Genomic DNA, 18,155 nt, shown 5'->3' with positions numbered 1-18,155 from the left:
GTCTCAAAACTGTGGTAGGTTAATATATGTGTTCCTTACATAACCAAGGGACATGGTCCCCAGCTGCTAATAACTATAATTTTATAGATATGGTTTTAACAAAAGGTTGCAAAAACAAGAATAAGAAGGTGTGATCAAGCCGATAACAAAAGCGCCAAAAACTTCCTAGAATTAAGTTAGTTGAGCCTTAAAACAGAGGAAATTCCCAACAGAGAGTGGCCATTAGCAGAGCAAACAAACACAGAGCAGCAACCTGGGTGCAGAAGACGGCAAACAGGGACACGGTTTGAAGAGATGTGAGGGAGACTTTTCTAGTTAATCTACAAATGAATTCTATGACGGGATCCTTGAAAAGAAAATTGTTATGAATCTGTGGAAAGAATACAGTTCTAGCATCACATGTATGTTGAGGCCACGAAAATGAGAACAAAAGTGAACCAGAGAGGGAAATGTTTTTTAAAACACTGTAGGAAATAAAAGCTGGGGATTTAAAGGAATTAGAATAAAGTTTTAATCAAAAGGGACAGTTTTCCACAGATTACAGGGTGATTAACTCTCAGCTACGTGAAATCCTTTAGACAATGCACCATACCAGATAGACTATCCCTAAAGGGCCACTTAAATACTGAAAATTAACCTAGAAAAATATTTTTATCGATTACTATACATGTCTTTTTAATCAGGGATTACTATTCACAAGTTAACTTTTTCCTGATGATGTAAGGCTTAGGATTATATATATAAATTTTGTTATGGCTCCCTATAAATAGAATATTGCCTGCAAAGGTTTTCCCCCTGTGCTGTGCGGTCCCTGACAGCTGTGTCTATTAGTTTGAGACATCTACACTACAGGGCTTTCAATGATCACTTTTCTCCAAAACATGTAACTTCCTATTGAAGCCCTCTCACCAGCCCCTTCTCTCTAATTCAGATCAAATAATTATTGACAAGCACATTTCTTTCTGATCATATCTTGGAAACCATATAATCAGCCAGTTATAACTGTGTCTAATATAAAATTAAACAAACCGAATAAATTCTAAGACTAATTTTGTACAGTTCTGTATGGTTCCCAGGCAAAAGTACATCTTGGAAACATATTTGGAGTATAAAGCTAAAAGCCAAATTTGGCACCTTTTCCTGCAACAACTTAAAGTTTGGAAGGATAAAAAAATACATTTTTAATACTAAAACATAGTTATATTAATATTACGGCCTCAGATGCACCTTCCAAGAACTTTATAAAATAAAGTATAAGATTTCCAAAATATGTCATATTCATAATAAACTGCCCTGGGCTCTGCCATTTACACTTGAAAATCTTAATGGAAACAAATGTTGAAAGATACAAGCTTTGTGTCATCAACATTTTCTACGAAATTATCTTTTTTAGTTTTTGTTTATTCTCAGCTAGGTTTCAGATAGGTGACACTAGAGTACAGCTGAGATGGTAATAAATGTTACCTTTACAATAACTATTCATATTTTGTGTTCTGGCATGAATGACTTGATTAAAATATCAATAAATCTGGCTATGTAAAAATTCTTAAATAGTGATCCAGCCAAAACAGTGTCATTGTTTCCATTAACTTGGAAGAGAGTGGAGGGCAGTGAGGAAAGGGCAGCAAGATTTTTCTCGTCTATATCACTATGTAATAACTGTTTCTAAGAGTAGTGTGTGGTCTAAAATAGACACTGCACATGAAGCCCTTACCTACCCTGGATCCAGCACTGTGCTAACGGTTAGCTTCAGTGATCATCATCACTACCACTGTTAACATCCTCTATGGGCCAGGCCCCCTACAGGGATTATGAGATAGCCTACATAAACTGCAACTCACACCTTACCAACAAGGCTCTGAGAGGTTAACAAATTTGCATGCAAAACAGCATACAAAGCAGGGTCTCTCTGACTCCAAAGCCTATGCCTTTTCATGACATTCTACTCACCAAGCACACTGTTAGTCAAGAAAGTGACACCTAATCCAAGAAAAGGGAGCATTTCATGAGACTGAAAAGGTAAAAGGTGTCAAAAGCAGATAGTTAAAGGACAGGGAAAGGAATAATAGCCACTATATCCTTGCTGACTCTGGAGAGAAATAAATTAACAGAGACTAAGGATATAGAGACAACAAGGGTACGTTAAGTGAAAACCAGGGAGGAGAGACTGATTTAAATGTCAATTCTTCTGAACATTAGTTAGGCCAGGAAACTCATTTACTCTGGCAGGCAGAGCAGAGAGCAGCCTAGAAAGTCTAAGCAGAACAGCAGTCCTTCAAATGTTCTTTCTGCTAATTACACTTTCCGAACTATTCCATTGTGACTCTTACTATCTCAAAAAGGTTTTAAAAGAGCACCTAAACACAACAGGCCAATGACCCAGGTCTTCGGCTAGGCTCTGGAACCCTAAAATTATATGCAAATTTGTATGTGCACATTTTCCTAGGAAAAGGCTCATCACATACTCACTAAAGCCTGCAAATCTAAAGTAATTTAAAATCACTCCTTTGGTATTTTCCCAAGTTATGGAGTTTTAAAAGACATTCAAAAAGTAGCCTTCCCAAATCCCAAAGGCGACCAACCGGTGAGAGGATGTAGTGCTAGAGCAGGGCTGAAAAGTCAGAGGCACTGGGGGGGCGGGGTGGGGAGGGGAGGTGGTTCTCTCTAAACTGACAAATGGAACTTTTTCAGGTCAGTGCAGGCTGAGTAAGATCATGTTTTTCATAGTATCTTTTAGAGCCAAATACGAGAATTTTTAAAAATCTGTTTTTTCACAAATATTTTCCCAGAAGTCCTCACTCTGAAGGAATGTAGATGAAGGCCAACATATAGTAAGCACACAAATGAGAGCAGCAGTTGTTTTATCATCATTATTACACCTCCGGCAACGTTCAGAAAGTGCTTATTCCACACCTCAGTGCCAGGACCACAGCTTTGTTAATACAACACTGTTTACACTAAAACCTGGAAAAAGGAAAGTTGGCGGGGAAACTGAATAAGAAATTTTTTTTTTTTTTTTTTTTGAGACAGAGTCTCACTGTGTTGCCCAGGCTAGAGTGCCGTGGCATCATCCTAGCTCACAGCAACCTCAAACTCCTGGGCTCAAGCGATCCTCCTGCCTCAGCCTCCTGAGTAGCTGGGACTACAGGCATGCGCCACCATGCCCGGCTAATTTTTTCTATATATTTTTAGTTGTCCGATTAATTTGTTTCTATTTTTAGTAGAGACGGGGTCTCGCTCTTGCTCAGGCTGGTTTCGAACTCCTGAGCTCAAACAATCCACCCGCCTCGGCCTCCCAGAGAGCTGGGATTACAGGTGTGAGCCACCGCGCCCGGCCCCTGAATAAGAAATTTTAAGAGAGTCGTGTTAAACGGAAAGAAAACTCTACGTGAAATTAACCACCGGGTCAATATAAAGGACATTTGGAGGAAATCAAATCTATCATGAGCCATTCCCTGTTCTGGGCCCATAAATTCTTTTTATTTGGATATTTGAACTCTGATAGAAATACTCCATCAACAGCAAGACAGGAATAGCAGCACTGTGTTAGGAGTAAAAAGGCCAATATATCTGGATTGGCCAGAGTTATAAGCAGACACTAACCACGGGCTGGTTGTTTTGCTATTTTTGCCTAAAGTCAAACGTAGTTAGATAAAATAGTCTGAGCCAGTCATGTAATCAAGTCTGGGGAAATACACAGATACATCAAAAGTCCTATCAATCCCTTGTAATTTCAGTTCTTGTCCTATAAATCTGAATGTCACCATTAATATGCTAAATTGAGAAAAATGTACTTCATCTTCTTTTACTTTCTATACATTACCTATGGTATAGATACTAATAAAAGCAACAAAATCATGAAGAGACAGTTGACAGGAAGAAAATAAAGAAAAGCCACAGGCACAAGTGATTTTCCATTAAGAGTATTATCATTGATCAGGTTGTTTTTAGCTTTGAGCTTCTAGGTACCATATTTTTTAAAGTAATAATAGAATTTAGGAAGCATGCATCAAAAGTAGCTACAGGTATGAAAAAATATGAAGTGGGATTTTTTTTGGACTGAATTATTTAGAGAACTTAAAAGCACCTTAATCAATGTCAATTTTCTGATTTTGATACTGTACTACAGTTATATTCAGATATCACCATTGAAAGAAACATTGGTGAAGAGGTTACAAGACTTAATGCACTACTTTTGCAAACTCTTGTGACTCTATAATTACTTAAAAAGTTTTTTAAAAGTACCTTAACCTAATCTAAAGTATATACTGTACCGTTTTGGAGACCAGTCTTCTGTGATTCCTCTGATATAAGAATTAAACCAAATACATTTGAAAAAGCAAAAGGAACTGCAGACAATAAATATTGTTTAGGAAATGAGTACTCACATAGCAGTGCAACCTTTCTGCAGGCTAACAATAAAAAACATACAATGTATCTACATTTTGACCCACCAATTCCACTTCTAGAAACATTACTTACAAAAAGAATAAACAGACTATTTAAAAAGCTACTCAAAGAAACAAGGGAAAAAAAATAGCTTATTTACATCCAACAGAGGGAGAAGGCAAATTTAGCAAAACTCATAGCTTTCACATTTCTGACTTTCCAAAAAGTAAGATCACAAAAATATAAGGACAGATATAATATCTGCAGAGAAAATTCATGTTTTTTTTTTTAAATCCATTTAAATACATAAGAACATTATTTTGAATGTCCATGTACCATGTAAGGAAAAACATAAGTTTCATGCAAATGAAATACAAACCTGTGCTTTGATGATTTGCTAAATATATTATATTTTCTTTATTTTCCGGCAAATCTCCATATAGCAATATCTAAAAGATAAAAAGAAACATTACTTTGATATTTTAAAACATGTACTACTGAAATACACAAAATTAAGACAATGTGTAAAAATCACATGATGTTGTGAATATTTCCATCCATGATTACCAAAAATTAGACTTCTCTTAGGAGCCTCAGCGACCATGAAGAGTTCATGTTTATAATGCAGTTAAGCGTTGGGCAGGTTAATGATCATAAAGTAAAACAGACTGATCAATATCCCCAAGAGAAAAATAAAACATTTATTGATTGCTAACAATATATAAAGCACTGATCATAAGATAAATCTTTCCAAGAGCCTACAATCTAGTGGAAGAGAGAGATACACATGCAGTAAATGTAATGAGACATAATGCAAATATTATGAAAATACAGTACATTTTATTTTAAAGAATTATAAACTGCAGAACAGGAAGTATTCATTAGGTGTGATTTCAGCAGATGAGATGAAGAGAAATGTTCACGAAAATAAGACCAAATGGAAGCGGTAACGCTGGAGGCCTGTTCTGGTACGCGAGCAGCCGTGGCTGAGGAGTTAGTACCCTGGAGCAAGGAGATCACAAGGGTGGCTCTGAACAAGAATGTCTAAAGTCTTTTGAATACCCTGCTGAAGATTAAAACTTTATTCTGTAAGTAGTAGGGAAACGCGGTTCCATGATTAGGACTCCCTTTATCTCCATAAAGAACAGAGTTCAAGAGTAAGGCGACTTCTAGCACAAGGGAGGAGTGGCAAGAGGAGGGGCACACAGTGGGGCTTCCAGTCCACAGTCACATTTTATTTCTTGAACCAGGTGGTGGGTACACAGATGTCCACTGTACCTCCATTCGTCTTTCTGCTGTTTTGTAATGTCTTAAATATTTCATAACAACATTTTTAAAGAAACTGGGTATATGCGTTTAAAGACTCCAAAGGAAATGACTGCTAATGGTGATATTTTTTTATTTAGGGCATTCTTGTTTCTGTGTCTTGTCATCATGGACTGTGCAAAATTATTAATTGGCTAAGGGTTTTTAAATCTATCTTGTCCATAGTGATTATCTTCTGGTCATGACACTATTCACTAATATTTTAAAAACATAAGAAAGAAAAGGACATTAGCCCAGCATCTTTGTAGATAAATACAACTAGATGATAGAAAGTTTTGGAGGTCAGGGATTGAGACTCAGATCTCTACTAACTTCCTTAGAAAAATCTCACAGTGCTATGTACATAATATGTTTAAATATTTGCTCAATGAGTTGTTATAAGTAAAGTTTACTGATTGCATAAATAAATAACACCAATAATTTGATCTGCACAGGGTTAAAAAAATGAAGTTCTGGCCACGAGCAACCCCCATTCTCTTCCCAACAAGCCAGAACTGCATCAGGACCATTGGGTATGCACTTGATTTAAAAGTTTTGCAGATAGATGGAAGAATATTTCTGGCTTAACTTTCTTAGATAGGATATTCGAGGTTTAACTGATTCAACTCGAATACCACTCTTTGGAGACACGCCTGGCCCCCAAGCTGAAGGCGATACTTGAACCATTCAAGAGATGAGACTTTTCCTTTCTTGCCAAGCTTGGGTAAGAGACCGCTAGGCTGTAGCCTTTGAAGGCAGAAGACAAATAAGCTATTAAAAGGCTGTTTTCACAGAAATATAGTACCAATGATAGAAAACATAGCACTGCAAATTTTGTCTTTTATAAAACTAAATACATCCCATTTTAAAATAAAACAAGCCTGGTGAGAGTAGAAAAGCAACCACAAAAATAAACACAATCACCTAATGTGATGATACGGTAATTCCCAGCGGTGAAAGCACAATATACGCAGCATCGGCACGGGAAGGACCTGTGAACACTATTTGCCCAGCCCTCTGGTTTTACCCTTACGAAAACTAAGTCCTTGTCCAAAGACCCATGATCAGTTAGTTAACAGCACTACAAGCTTAAGAAGATTCCACATCTTCACTCTTCATACCACCCTGCTAGCCTTGAAATGCCACAATTTTCTACCTTTGTTATTAGACACAAGTATGAACCTAAAAGCTTCGAAGAAAAAGCCATCTCTTCTTATAGATACTACTATTTTTGCCAATGAATTTCTCCAATCTTTAAAAAAACAATTATAAAGTGCACACAATGTTTAACAGATACATCAATGCGAGCAATACAGTATTTACACTATGAAAAAAATAGAAAAAAGAAAAAGCCACCTCTGTAATCCCTATAAGATTCACTAATCTTCTCCACCTCTAAATGGCTTCCATACAACTCATTATTTTCAATATTTTCCGTGATTAACAACAAAGTTAAACTTGCTCAGTATTTAAAAATAGATCTTCAATAGTATCTAGAATGAATTCAACTGGGTAAACAGGGAAAATGCAGTTCAACTACTAGATCACTCAGATTCTTTATTCGTAGTCCTTGAAGATATATATACACATATGTAAATTTATACTTTTTAAGATTTTTCTTCAATATGCACAATATCTAATTGAAATAAAAGATATTTCCAACTGGAATGCGTAAACCTCTGATAAAACATAATTTAGGACCTCAAAGTAGATATCTGGATGACAGCCTCTTCTCTAAGATTTTTCATTTATCACTTAAACCACAAATTACTTGGAATTCAACAAAAATAAGTTAAAAAATAGAGCAGTCCTTCATATTTAAAACTTCAAAGGATCTAAAAGCAAAGTAAGTGAAATGATGAACTATAAATTTCAATGGAATAGATGCAGATCATTAAGTACTTTGAATAGACATTGATTAACCGAAGAAAGGAATACACAATTACAATCTTTACACATCAAATATACACAATTTTTAAGGTCCTTTATTTCCTTCACTTCCAAGGCTCCAAAGGTGAATGAGCATTTCATTTTAATTTAAAATTTTCAAATTTCTTCCATTCATCAAAGTGAAAGGTTATTTCTTTGCTTTTAAGTTTATTATAGTAATATGGAAGAGAAGAAAACATTTTCATTGACAAACACACATTTTCAAAACACTTAGAGTTATTACTGTCTTATTAGCAAGTAGATGACTAATAAGATAGCTGTAGTGTTTTCCAAATTTAAAAAAATTCTTGAGAACTTACAGAATACCCTTATAAATTATTAGATTATATGATTACCTATAAGCCTACCTGCACTACCTCACTGTAATCATCTCTATACCAGCTTTTCCTCATTTATTTACCTCCCCATGAAACCACCCTTTATAAAATTAATAAAAGAGGTGGGAACTGTGGTAGGGGCCTGATTAAAATACATATATAACCAGCCATTGTGCCCTAGCTTGCTTTTCTATAATTACTTACTATTCGGGAGTCACGTAGCTGATGGTCATGAAGATTCTTAACCTTCTTTGTTGCTCCTACAGGCAACATCACTCTTGTGAGACCTAAGGCTAGTCTCAGAGATACATTCCAGACCCTGCATTCCAGTGGACCAACTGACCCAACCAGACCAGTGGCCCATCCCAAGCATCCAACTCAACTGGTCTTGCAACCAGAGAACTGACTCAGCACAAGAAGACAATTTCTGCTTCCCAGTCCTATGAGTTCATCCCCAGCCAATCAGCAGATCCAATTCCCTAGCCCTTTGCCCACCAAACCATCTTTAAAAACCCTGGCTCCCAAATTCTCAGAGAAATGGATTTGAGACATCCTTCCTGTCTCCTCAGGTGGCACCTGTGATATTAAACTCCTTTTCCGCTGTAAACTCTGCTGTCTCAGTGTACTGGCTTCCTCTTGAGCAGCGCGCAATAAGCCTGGTTGGCTAGTAACACCCACTGAAGGCTTTGCACCTCTTAACCCAGTCCCCAGGATTAACCATTTCCCCCTTTGCACCATGAGGTACCTTGTTCACACTTCTTTAGGTGCAGCTAGGACTCACTGTACCTAACCCTATTCACAAGTCATATCCCCTTAGGTTTATCAGCTCCTCAGTGATAGATATCTGATCATTTTTCTGCCCCCAGAGCCTAGTACCCAGATGGTTTTCAACAGATATTTATTGAATCATTAAATTTGTGAACTAAAATCTTAAGCCCCTCAGTTGACTGAATGGACCCCTTCTTGCCCAAGGAGACCCTAGAAATATCCTAAAGCTGAGTTATTGGTCATGAGAAGGGAGGTCAGACATACCTCCCCATGATCCCCTCCCTCCTTGGAGACATCCTGTGTAACTCATTAACAGGCCTAAGGCTATGCAAGACAAAGCTTAAGCCATACCACAGGTCATCAGTTTACTTAACAGATTACTTATTGAGTCTATGTCCAGTGGCTTGTCTCTGATTAACAGACCTCCTTACTGCAAAACATTCCAAGCCTTTAGACAAAGCTTCATTTCTTTAACCAATTACAAATCAAAGAATCTTTAAACCCACCTATAACCTGTAATGCCCCACTTCGGGCCAAATCAATGTACACCTTCCATGTATTGATTTATGACTTTCTGTGTAATTCCTGTCTCCCTGAAATGGATAAAACCAACTATAACCCAACCACGGGGACACCACTTGCTCAAGGCTTCTTGGGTGTGGCTCTCCAGGCCATGGTAGCACATATTTGGCTCAGAATAAACCTCTGTAAAATATTTCACATAGTTTGGGTTATTTTCCATTGACAAGTTTGCACTTTTATTTGTCAAAGTAAGAAAGCCATACCCATAAAAACCCAAAATGAATGACTGAGGCAAACATCTCAATCAATGGAGGTTTATTAAGCCAAAGTTGAGGACACACTGGGAAAAAATACACACCACAGACAAATCTGTGGTTGTTTTTCCAAAGCGAAATTTGGGAACTCAGGTTTAAAGGAGATAAGGCATATAGAAAGAAACAGAAGAAGGGGTGCGGGCAGTGAGACAAAATGGTTACATTCTTGTGAGACCCAGGAAATGTGTATTTTATACAAGATAAGGAGAATGTTAGAAGACAAAAAAGGGGAGTAAAGGAATCATCAATTATGCAGATGTTCCTGGGTAGGTGGAAGAATGTTTGATGTTGTCTCCGTTCTGAACCTGGGAAGATAAATCTGTCAGCAACATTGTTAGTGTGGGATCAACAGACTTTAGTTTTAGGAGCTAGACTTAGCCTGCAAACCCAGTTACGATTTGCACATCCTTGTTTGTGGGAGGCCAGCAAGGAATTTCCTTATGAATGATCTGAGGGGACAATCCCTTGCAGTTGCCTGAGGCCTTTTACCTTTGGCAGGGATCTGGCTGAAGCATGTTAGCAACAGTTACTCATTTGGAAGGGGGTATTGAAAGTCTCAGCCTCTGGGCTTGACCTTCCCTTTTGCATAAGGAGTTGGGGAAAGGTCCTGAGATTTTCATAGCTCATTTTTCCTTTACACCTCATTTTCAATGTAAAAAACTTTAAATGCACCAGCAACTTTTTAAAGGCATCACTCTGTGACTCTTCTAGTACTCAGATTTCAAATCACATTAGTTGCTTCTATTAATGTATGCTACAGATAATTTGTTCCTTCACAACAAGGCATGTGAAAACATATGGCTTTTGTTTTACATAATTAAGTAATTTTATGTTCATAATTGTTTCTTCGTAATTGCTTTAGGTTCATCCATTTTTTAAAAACTCATCTAAAGTCCCTTTACAGAAAAAAAATAATTTTCTTTTTATTAAGAGGCACACAATAAAACTGGTTTTGAATAGCAGACAATAAAACTGCTTTTTGAATAATTATCTTCATTGCACCCAACACACTAGCTATTATTCTGTTTTAGTCAAACTTGTTTATCGTGCACAAACTGGCTTTCACAGGAAAACTTGGATTAGATGTAAACTATTTTCACCTATGTTATTTTCATTTGCTCCCATCATATATACACTACTTGATGACTGTCTCTTTTGTATGCTAAAAGCAGGTAGTTAAATGAAATCTAAAGTAATCACATGCTTAACACCTTACCCTCCAACTAACAAGCGTGCACAGAGACCTAAACATACAGTATTCTTTGTTTAAAAATACACTTTTTTTTTTTTTGAGACAGAGTCTCACTGTGTTGCCTGGGCTAGAGTGCCGTGGCGTCATCCTAGCTCACAGAAACCTCAAACTCCTGGGCTCAAGCGATCCTCCTGCCTCAGCCTCCCGAGTAGCTGGGACTACAGGCATGCGCCACCATGCCCGGCTAATTTTTTTTCTATATATTTTTAGTTGTCCAATTAATTTCTTTCTATTTTTAGTAGAGACGGGGTCTCGCTCTTGCTCAGGCTGGTCTCGAACTCCTGAGCTCAAACAATCCGCCCGCCTCGGCCTCCCAGAGAGCTAGGATTACAGGTGTGAGCCACCGCGCATGGCCAAAAATACACTTTTTATCTCAATAATACCCATTTGCCTTCAGCATTCAAAACTTGAAATATGATTAAAAAAAAGAACCTTTCATTGTCCTTACATATAAATGGTGCTGTTGAAAGGGATCAGGATATGCCACCCCAAACACAACACTTTGGCATAAGGATTATTTTGAATTGAAGGCAATTGAGAAACAGCAGATACAGGAAGAGCTCTCTGCTCTCCCTCTTTTTGCCTAAAGGCAGAGCATAAATTTCCCTGTGTAAAGGTGGTATGCTTCCACTTATAAAGATGTTCCCCTGCCCCCTACTAGGAAGACCAGAAACTGCCAACATAAATCTGCATAACAAACCTTACTAAACAATCCTTATCTACTATACAGTTTCTAGTCACCTTCCCACAATTTACCACCCCTAGGAGCTGAAACCTACTTTTCCTTTGACTAGTCACTTCTTTACAATTTATTGTCCTTTGTTAAAATCACATATAAACTGCTTCTTGGGTCTTCACCTCCTTTCCCACGACCTTGTGCAAGTAAAAATACTAACATCAATAAAAATCTGCATGCCTTTTCTCCTGTTAATCTGTTTCTTAATTCATAAGCCCCAGTCACCCTAAGAGGGAGCGTAGAGGAAAAGTTTTTTCTCCCCTACACTGTAACGTAATGGTTACTAAGAACATAGACTTCAAAGTATTGGATTTGATTAAGACTTGAATTTGAATCCTACTCCATAATCCTACTATGAGAACCTGAGCAAAAGTACTTAACCTCTTCACACCTATTTTTTTTTTCCATCTATAAAATGAGTATAATAGTAACTACTCCTCATAGGGTTGTAGTGAAAATAAATGAGACTATGCAAACTACTTCATACAATGCCTAAAACATAGTAACCATCCAAAAAAAAAAGGTTAACTGCTACTATCCAAATTTTTTAATTCAAAACTGTGTTAAGTGATTAATGGGTAAGAGAAACAGCTGTCTAGTCTAACCCCTCAGAAAGTCTGATGATACAAAAATGCAGCTGTAAACAATTTCAATTTGAATAAGAAAAAATTAACTTCTAATTCCATTTAAGAAGTGTCAACTGTTTGTTCTGCTCCACAAAATTAGATAAATTTAAAAAAGAGGGGAAGTATGTATATACAATCGTTTCTTCCTTTGCTTTCAATCATAATGGCACAGAATTGTCCCCGTAGGTACACAGGTGTATTTACTGCTACTGCACCATAAAACCCATCCAAGAAGGCAACTTAATGGAGGAATCTTCCCACAATTCAAACATTAATTTAAAAGCTCTTGGAAGAAATCTAAAGTTATGCACCAAACTGTTACATACCTGGGAAAGGTGTATGTAGTGTAGGAGTAGGGGAAACTTTTAACTTTCTCAAAATATTGTGGCTGTGTTTGCATGTTTTATTGCATCTGTGATTTAAAATAGAAAAATAATGCATTAAAAACTACACACAAATGCAACCTAAAATAACCGGTTTTTCATAGTTTATAAAAAGTGGAAAAATAAAGTCCTAATTACATTTATCTAGGATTTTCTTATAAGTCTAGTAAGTTAATCAGTTCCCTAGCCAGACCTAACCTGTTTTTGACTGGAATTGTATTTGACTGGCAAATGTATAATTTCCTATAGCAACAGTTTTTATAATTCTTAAATAAACAAATGGACGGGCACACCCAAACCTGCCCTGTCTGATTACTTTCAGCTAAATGGAAGGAAGTAATCTAAGATCTATTTCAGGTCTTCACCTGAATGGTAAGTAAGCAGAGAAGAATAAAATTAAGGATACAACCTACAATTCATATTCTCTTTAGGACTACAGATATTAGAGAAAACTAAGCAACATTTTGGCAGAAATGCAGAAAGAATTCAGAAGTGATAAAAGGGATTGAACTAGAGAGATGACTTGTAAGGTCCTTTCCCCACTCTAAATAAACATGTTCACGCTTTTACAGCAAGATTCAGAATATAAATTTAACTTAAGAGCTTAGGACTATTTTGATGAGTCAGCACTACAAAAAGAACCAGTTATAAATGGTCTCCAGATAAAAAGACTGTTTCTGAGAAACTTGGAACAACATTTCACTTAAAAGTATGAATCATTAGAGAAGTGAAGAGTATTTTAGCTGAGCATATTATAGAAATGTCAAAAATCTTAAACTTGTATTATCTTGTTTCCAGTGCTTTTCAAACTATTTTACACTTGAAGGTCAGTTGAAAAGCTAAGTTCATTTTATATACACTAAAAATTTCACATTTTATTGTTATAGTATGTTAGCATTTGGGGGAAAGGGGATTAGCAGTCAGAGCCATTAATATAAAATATATTTTAAAGTAAATTCCAAATGTTACTGATTTAAGAATAAATTGATGATTAATTTATTAGGTACTGGTAATTTTTCAGCCTGCAAATATCAGTAATCAGTTTTTAGTATACTACATTGGAATGGAAGAAAAGACATTTTTTTAAAAAGAAAAAAGAACTCTGACATTTGAAAAAATTATGTTAACTTCTATCAGCTTCAGAAAATATGTTAAAAAGATTTTTCATTGTTCGTCATAACTGGTAGGGTTATTGCTTATGCAGTTATCGCAACATTTAGGATACACCTAGAATCCTAGGATAGAATTCTCAGGTAGAAAGTTGGATAAATCTAGTTTCACTTCAACTAAAGATAACAACATTGCAGTTGCCTTCAGTGCTTTGTCACAAGTCCTAACCACTTGCTCTGCCAGTACACCCATTTTCTTCTTAGCTACTCATAAGTTTAGCTCAAACTCCACCTCAAGGATATACACATGGTCTCCTATTCTGAGTCTCCAAACATCCCACATTCAAGATATTTCCTATCCCAAATGGATTTTAGGTGAAAACCGAATGCCAAGGTTATACCATATTACATATAATAAAGTCTTAACTTAGAAGTTATAATACCTCTAATTTACCAGGTTTTTAGTTCTTTTTTTTTTTGTATACTATTAAGAGTTGGTAATTTCAGAATCAACTAAGAATTAAAAGAACACCAAAATATGAACAAGAAGTTGGTTTTACACAGAATGTACATTGGTTTTGAAAATAAGACAACTAATCAAATGCTATTATTTAAGGGGTATGTGGAAAGTAAGTTTGTGAGTAATAACTAAAAGATTATAGAAACCTATTTTAAAAGTTACCTTAACATAAAAACCAGGCTCCTTTTATTTTTAGCATGTCAAAGAAAGCACAGAACAAAATGCTTTAATATTAGATCATTATGAAATGTCTGATTTCGAATCAAATGTGTAGTTTATTATATCTCAAACAAGCAGCATACAATTAATCAAAGTATGTGCCTAGACTACCTATAGACACAGTTTTGCCATCTGAACAGTAGCTTGTTTATGCCAGCAGCAAAGAAGCCTAGAAAGCAAGTGGCAATGAAATCACGAGAAGTGTTTTCCACAGTTTGTGGAGAACTGAGTATTTTTCCTTACAAGAAGTGGTCCAAAGCCTGGAAATGAAATCACGAAAAGTGTTTTCCACAGTTTGTTGAGAACTGAATATTTTTCCTTACAAGAAGAAGTGGTCCAAAGCCTGAAAGTGGTAGTCCGTCGGTGCAAGGTCTGGAGAATACGGTGGATGACAGAGATGCCAAGTCCAGCTGCTGTAGTTTGAGCAGCATTGTTTGTGAGACATACGGTCAAGCGTTGTCTTGCAAGAGCATTGGCCTGTCTCTGTTGACCAATCTGGGTTGCTTAATCCCAAGCATCCTCATCATTTTGTCCAATCAAGTGCAGTAGACATCCGCCGTAATCAACTGACCAGGTTTCCTGAAGGTATAGTGGATAATACCAGCCATGGACCACCAACAGACACCATTAGCTTTTTTTGATGAATATTCCGTTTTGGACTGTCTTTTGGCACTTCACCTTTATCCAACCACCATGCAGAATGCTTGTGATTGTTCAAAAGAATCCGATTTTCATCACATGTAACAATACAGTGTAGAAATGATTCACCTTTATGTCGTGACACCAAAAAGGGCAAGCTTCAAGATGATTTCTCTTTTTTTTTTTTTTTTGAGACAGAGCCTCACTGTGTTGCCCTGGCTAGACTGCCGTGGCGTCAGCTTAGCTCACAGCAACCTCAAACTCCTGGGCTCAAGCGATCCTCCTGCCTCAGCCTCCCGAGTAGCTGGGACTACAGGCATGCGCCACCATGCCCGGCTAATTTCTTTCTATTTTTAGTAGAGACGGGGTCTCGCTCTTGCTCAGGCTGGTTTCGAACTCCTGAGCTCAAACAATCCGCCCGCCTCGGCCTCCCAGAGAGCTAGGATTACAGGCGTGAGCCACCGCGCCCGGCCTATGATTTCTCTTTTGATGCTCGTTTAATTCATTTAAAAAAAATTCAAATAAAAAAGTATACTAGGAAAACAGGAAAAACAAGCTAAAATTTTAATTGAAACATCTCAATGACAAAGTCAATTATGAAAAATAATAAGTAAAAAGTAAGAAGGTGACAGCATGTCCCTGTAAATCTTTCTCCTTTGGGTCTTATATTTGAAGACAACTATTTATTCTTCTAGTGATTTAATCTTCAGGGAAACTATCAAAAATATCAGAAGGTAGACTTGTCTACACAGGAAATGCAAATTCCAAAAAAGGACCCGAACATATTAAAAATACCCTGCTCTTTGTTACTAAATAGCAAATAACTCCTTGTCAAAAAAAAAAAAAAAAAAAGCAGGAACTAAAAACTCCCAATTCTACATTTTTATTAAATGTTCAAAACCTACATTTGATGATCAGTGGGCAATCTGTTCTAGGATTCCTAATAAACTTCATCAAGGGACACACGTTAAATAAAATTCTGAATTATACTTAAAGGCCCTCAGATATCCTTTCATAAATGCACAAAGATTATCGCTGGATGCTAGATCCTTTTATTGGAACAATGGAAGGGGGAAAATGATAGATTAAATGTTTTAAAAACCACCTGCTGGGAAATCAAGAAGTAAACTGGAGAGCTGCAGTCAGCACCATGTAAGTAAGGTAAGGCATATAATTTCAGAAACACTATGAAGTTTTGCAATTATTTTAAAAAAATAAGAAATTGCCAAACACAAAGTACTTCAATGGTATACTGTGTATTACGCTGTGTACTCTTTAAAACAAAACTGAAATAACTCACCACAGGTAGGCTGACTTTGTGTTCTGAGCGTATATCCCCCAGGCCAGGCCAGCTTTCATATGATGTGAAAGTAAATAATTATGATAAAACCATACATTTAGACAAACTTGGTGAAATAACGGTGTAAGGCGAAAATATTAACCTGAATTACTGAAAATTTTAAAGGAGGCCCATCTTAAAAGTCAAATACCAGGGAACCATGATCTGGAACTGTGTTCTTTCTTTCTTCCCTAGGAAACACAGATAATGGTTTAAGTGGAGGCCCTAGCCTCTCCTAGGCCCTTTCCCCCCCCCCCAAACAACTCCCAACTGGGGCAAACTCAGAGTCATCAAGGATCAATCAGCAGCGCAACTGCAAACTCATTACAGTCGCTGGCTGACCACAGAGTGAAAACAGATGCTGTAGGTGGAAAAAAGAAAGGCAAAAGGACAAAACCACACTATCTCATTCTCTCCACCCCACTCTACCCTACTCCCATCAAGAAAATTAAAAGAGGACTAACTGGATATTAGGAATAACCAAGAATAAAGCTCTTCTTTCGAACTGAAAAATAAAAGGAAAATTCACAATTGTTCTTTTTTTTTTAAGAGACTTCAAATAACTAATGTGAAGAGGGCCTTCTACTTTTGTTTTTCAAGCTTCACCTACAAATCCAACCCCTACATAGAAAGAAACAGTAAGAAAGTAATCAGACAAAAGATCACCCACGTGCTTACGCCTAAAGTTGGCAAGAACTGTATCTACAGTAAGGCTTCCACCGTAACAAATGTATTCATTTCCTCGCCCATCTTTCACTTGTACTGGGGAAGAACACAAAACCTAGCCCAAATAGTAACATCTATCAGTTTCAAGAGAAGGTCATTTTAAAAGCGCACTTCCGAGTGCGAACATATCCTCTTACATTACCACCTTCTTGGGCCAATGCCTGCCCTACTTTAAATGTTCCCCTGCACCTACTTTGCTAAGCACCAAGACAGACAGTGACACCAGACCCGGGCGAGGGGCGGCTGATCCCACCGGTAGCCTCAGAACGATGTTGCTACAGCTTCCTAGAGATCTCGGCGGACCTGCGAGGAAGCATCAGGCCAAACCCTAACGTGACACTTCCCCCACAGTGGAAGGGCGGTGATGGCACGTGTTTCTGAAGCTGGATCCGCCAGGCAGGCCGGAGCGATCTAAACCACCTGGGAGGGGACGGGTCCGACCTGGGAGGCCCGCGCGCCCGCGAGGGCTCGGGCGGACGCAGAGGCGCCGAGGGCGGGAAGTGCCTCACCTGCACCCCGGTGTAGTTCTCGAAGAAGAAGAGCACCATGCGCTGGTAGATGCAGTAGAGCCGGTCGTCCACCGCCTGGTAGAAGCGAGCGGGCAGGAAGGCGGAGAGCAGCCGCCAGACCCCCCAGGCCAGCATGTAGGTGGGCGCCGTGCCCAGGAGCACGACGCTCGGCAGCAGGTAGCGCATCGAGTAAGTGTGGAGCACTAGGGACAGCAGCATCTTCCCGGCTCGGCGGCCGAGGGCTCCGCCTGCTCTCTGCGCCCGGGGCCCTCAGCCGCGGCCAGCCGGGCCCGCCGCCGCCCCTCACCGCCCGGGCCCGGGCCGCCCAGACTCCCAGCCCGCCGCCCGCTCCCGACCCCCGACCTCCGCCCCCAGCCGCATGGGCCGCGCCGCCGCCGAGGGGCGGGCGGGCGAGTGCAGGGCCGGTGTGTCGCTCGCGGCCGCGAGGCGAGGGGACGCCGTGGTCCTCCGACGCTCGGTAGCTCAGCAGCGCTCACACCCCATGACCCTCAGCCGTCACCACAGCCCCCTA

At 38.5% G+C, this 18,155-nt stretch overlaps 1 protein-coding gene across 1 annotated transcript in view; it reads right to left on the bottom strand.

Moving 5' to 3' along the window:
• The window catches only part of AGPAT5 (1-acylglycerol-3-phosphate O-acyltransferase 5), a 43,042-nt gene extending 25,096 nt beyond the window's left edge, over window positions 1-17,946 (bottom strand). Inside the window, exons 1-2 of the mRNA XM_012645894.1 lie at window positions 17,624-17,946; window positions 4,769-4,838 (exon numbers count right to left, since the gene is read on the bottom strand). Of these exons, the coding sequence (XP_012501348.1) occupies window positions 4,769-4,838; window positions 17,624-17,842 (289 nt within the window). The 5' untranslated portion in view covers window positions 17,843-17,946. The remainder of the gene's footprint in view (window positions 1-4,768; window positions 4,839-17,623) is intronic.
• Between the last annotated feature and the right edge of the window lie 209 nt (window positions 17,947-18,155).

Source organism: Propithecus coquereli, unplaced genomic scaffold (assembly GCF_000956105.1).
Source record: "Propithecus coquereli isolate 6110/MARCELLA unplaced genomic scaffold, Pcoq_1.0 Scaffold238, whole genome shotgun sequence".
NCBI lineage: Eukaryota > Metazoa > Chordata > Mammalia > Primates > Indriidae > Propithecus > Propithecus coquereli.
Note: the sequence above shows the minus strand (reverse complement) of the source record. Positions and strands in the feature narration are given on the sequence as shown.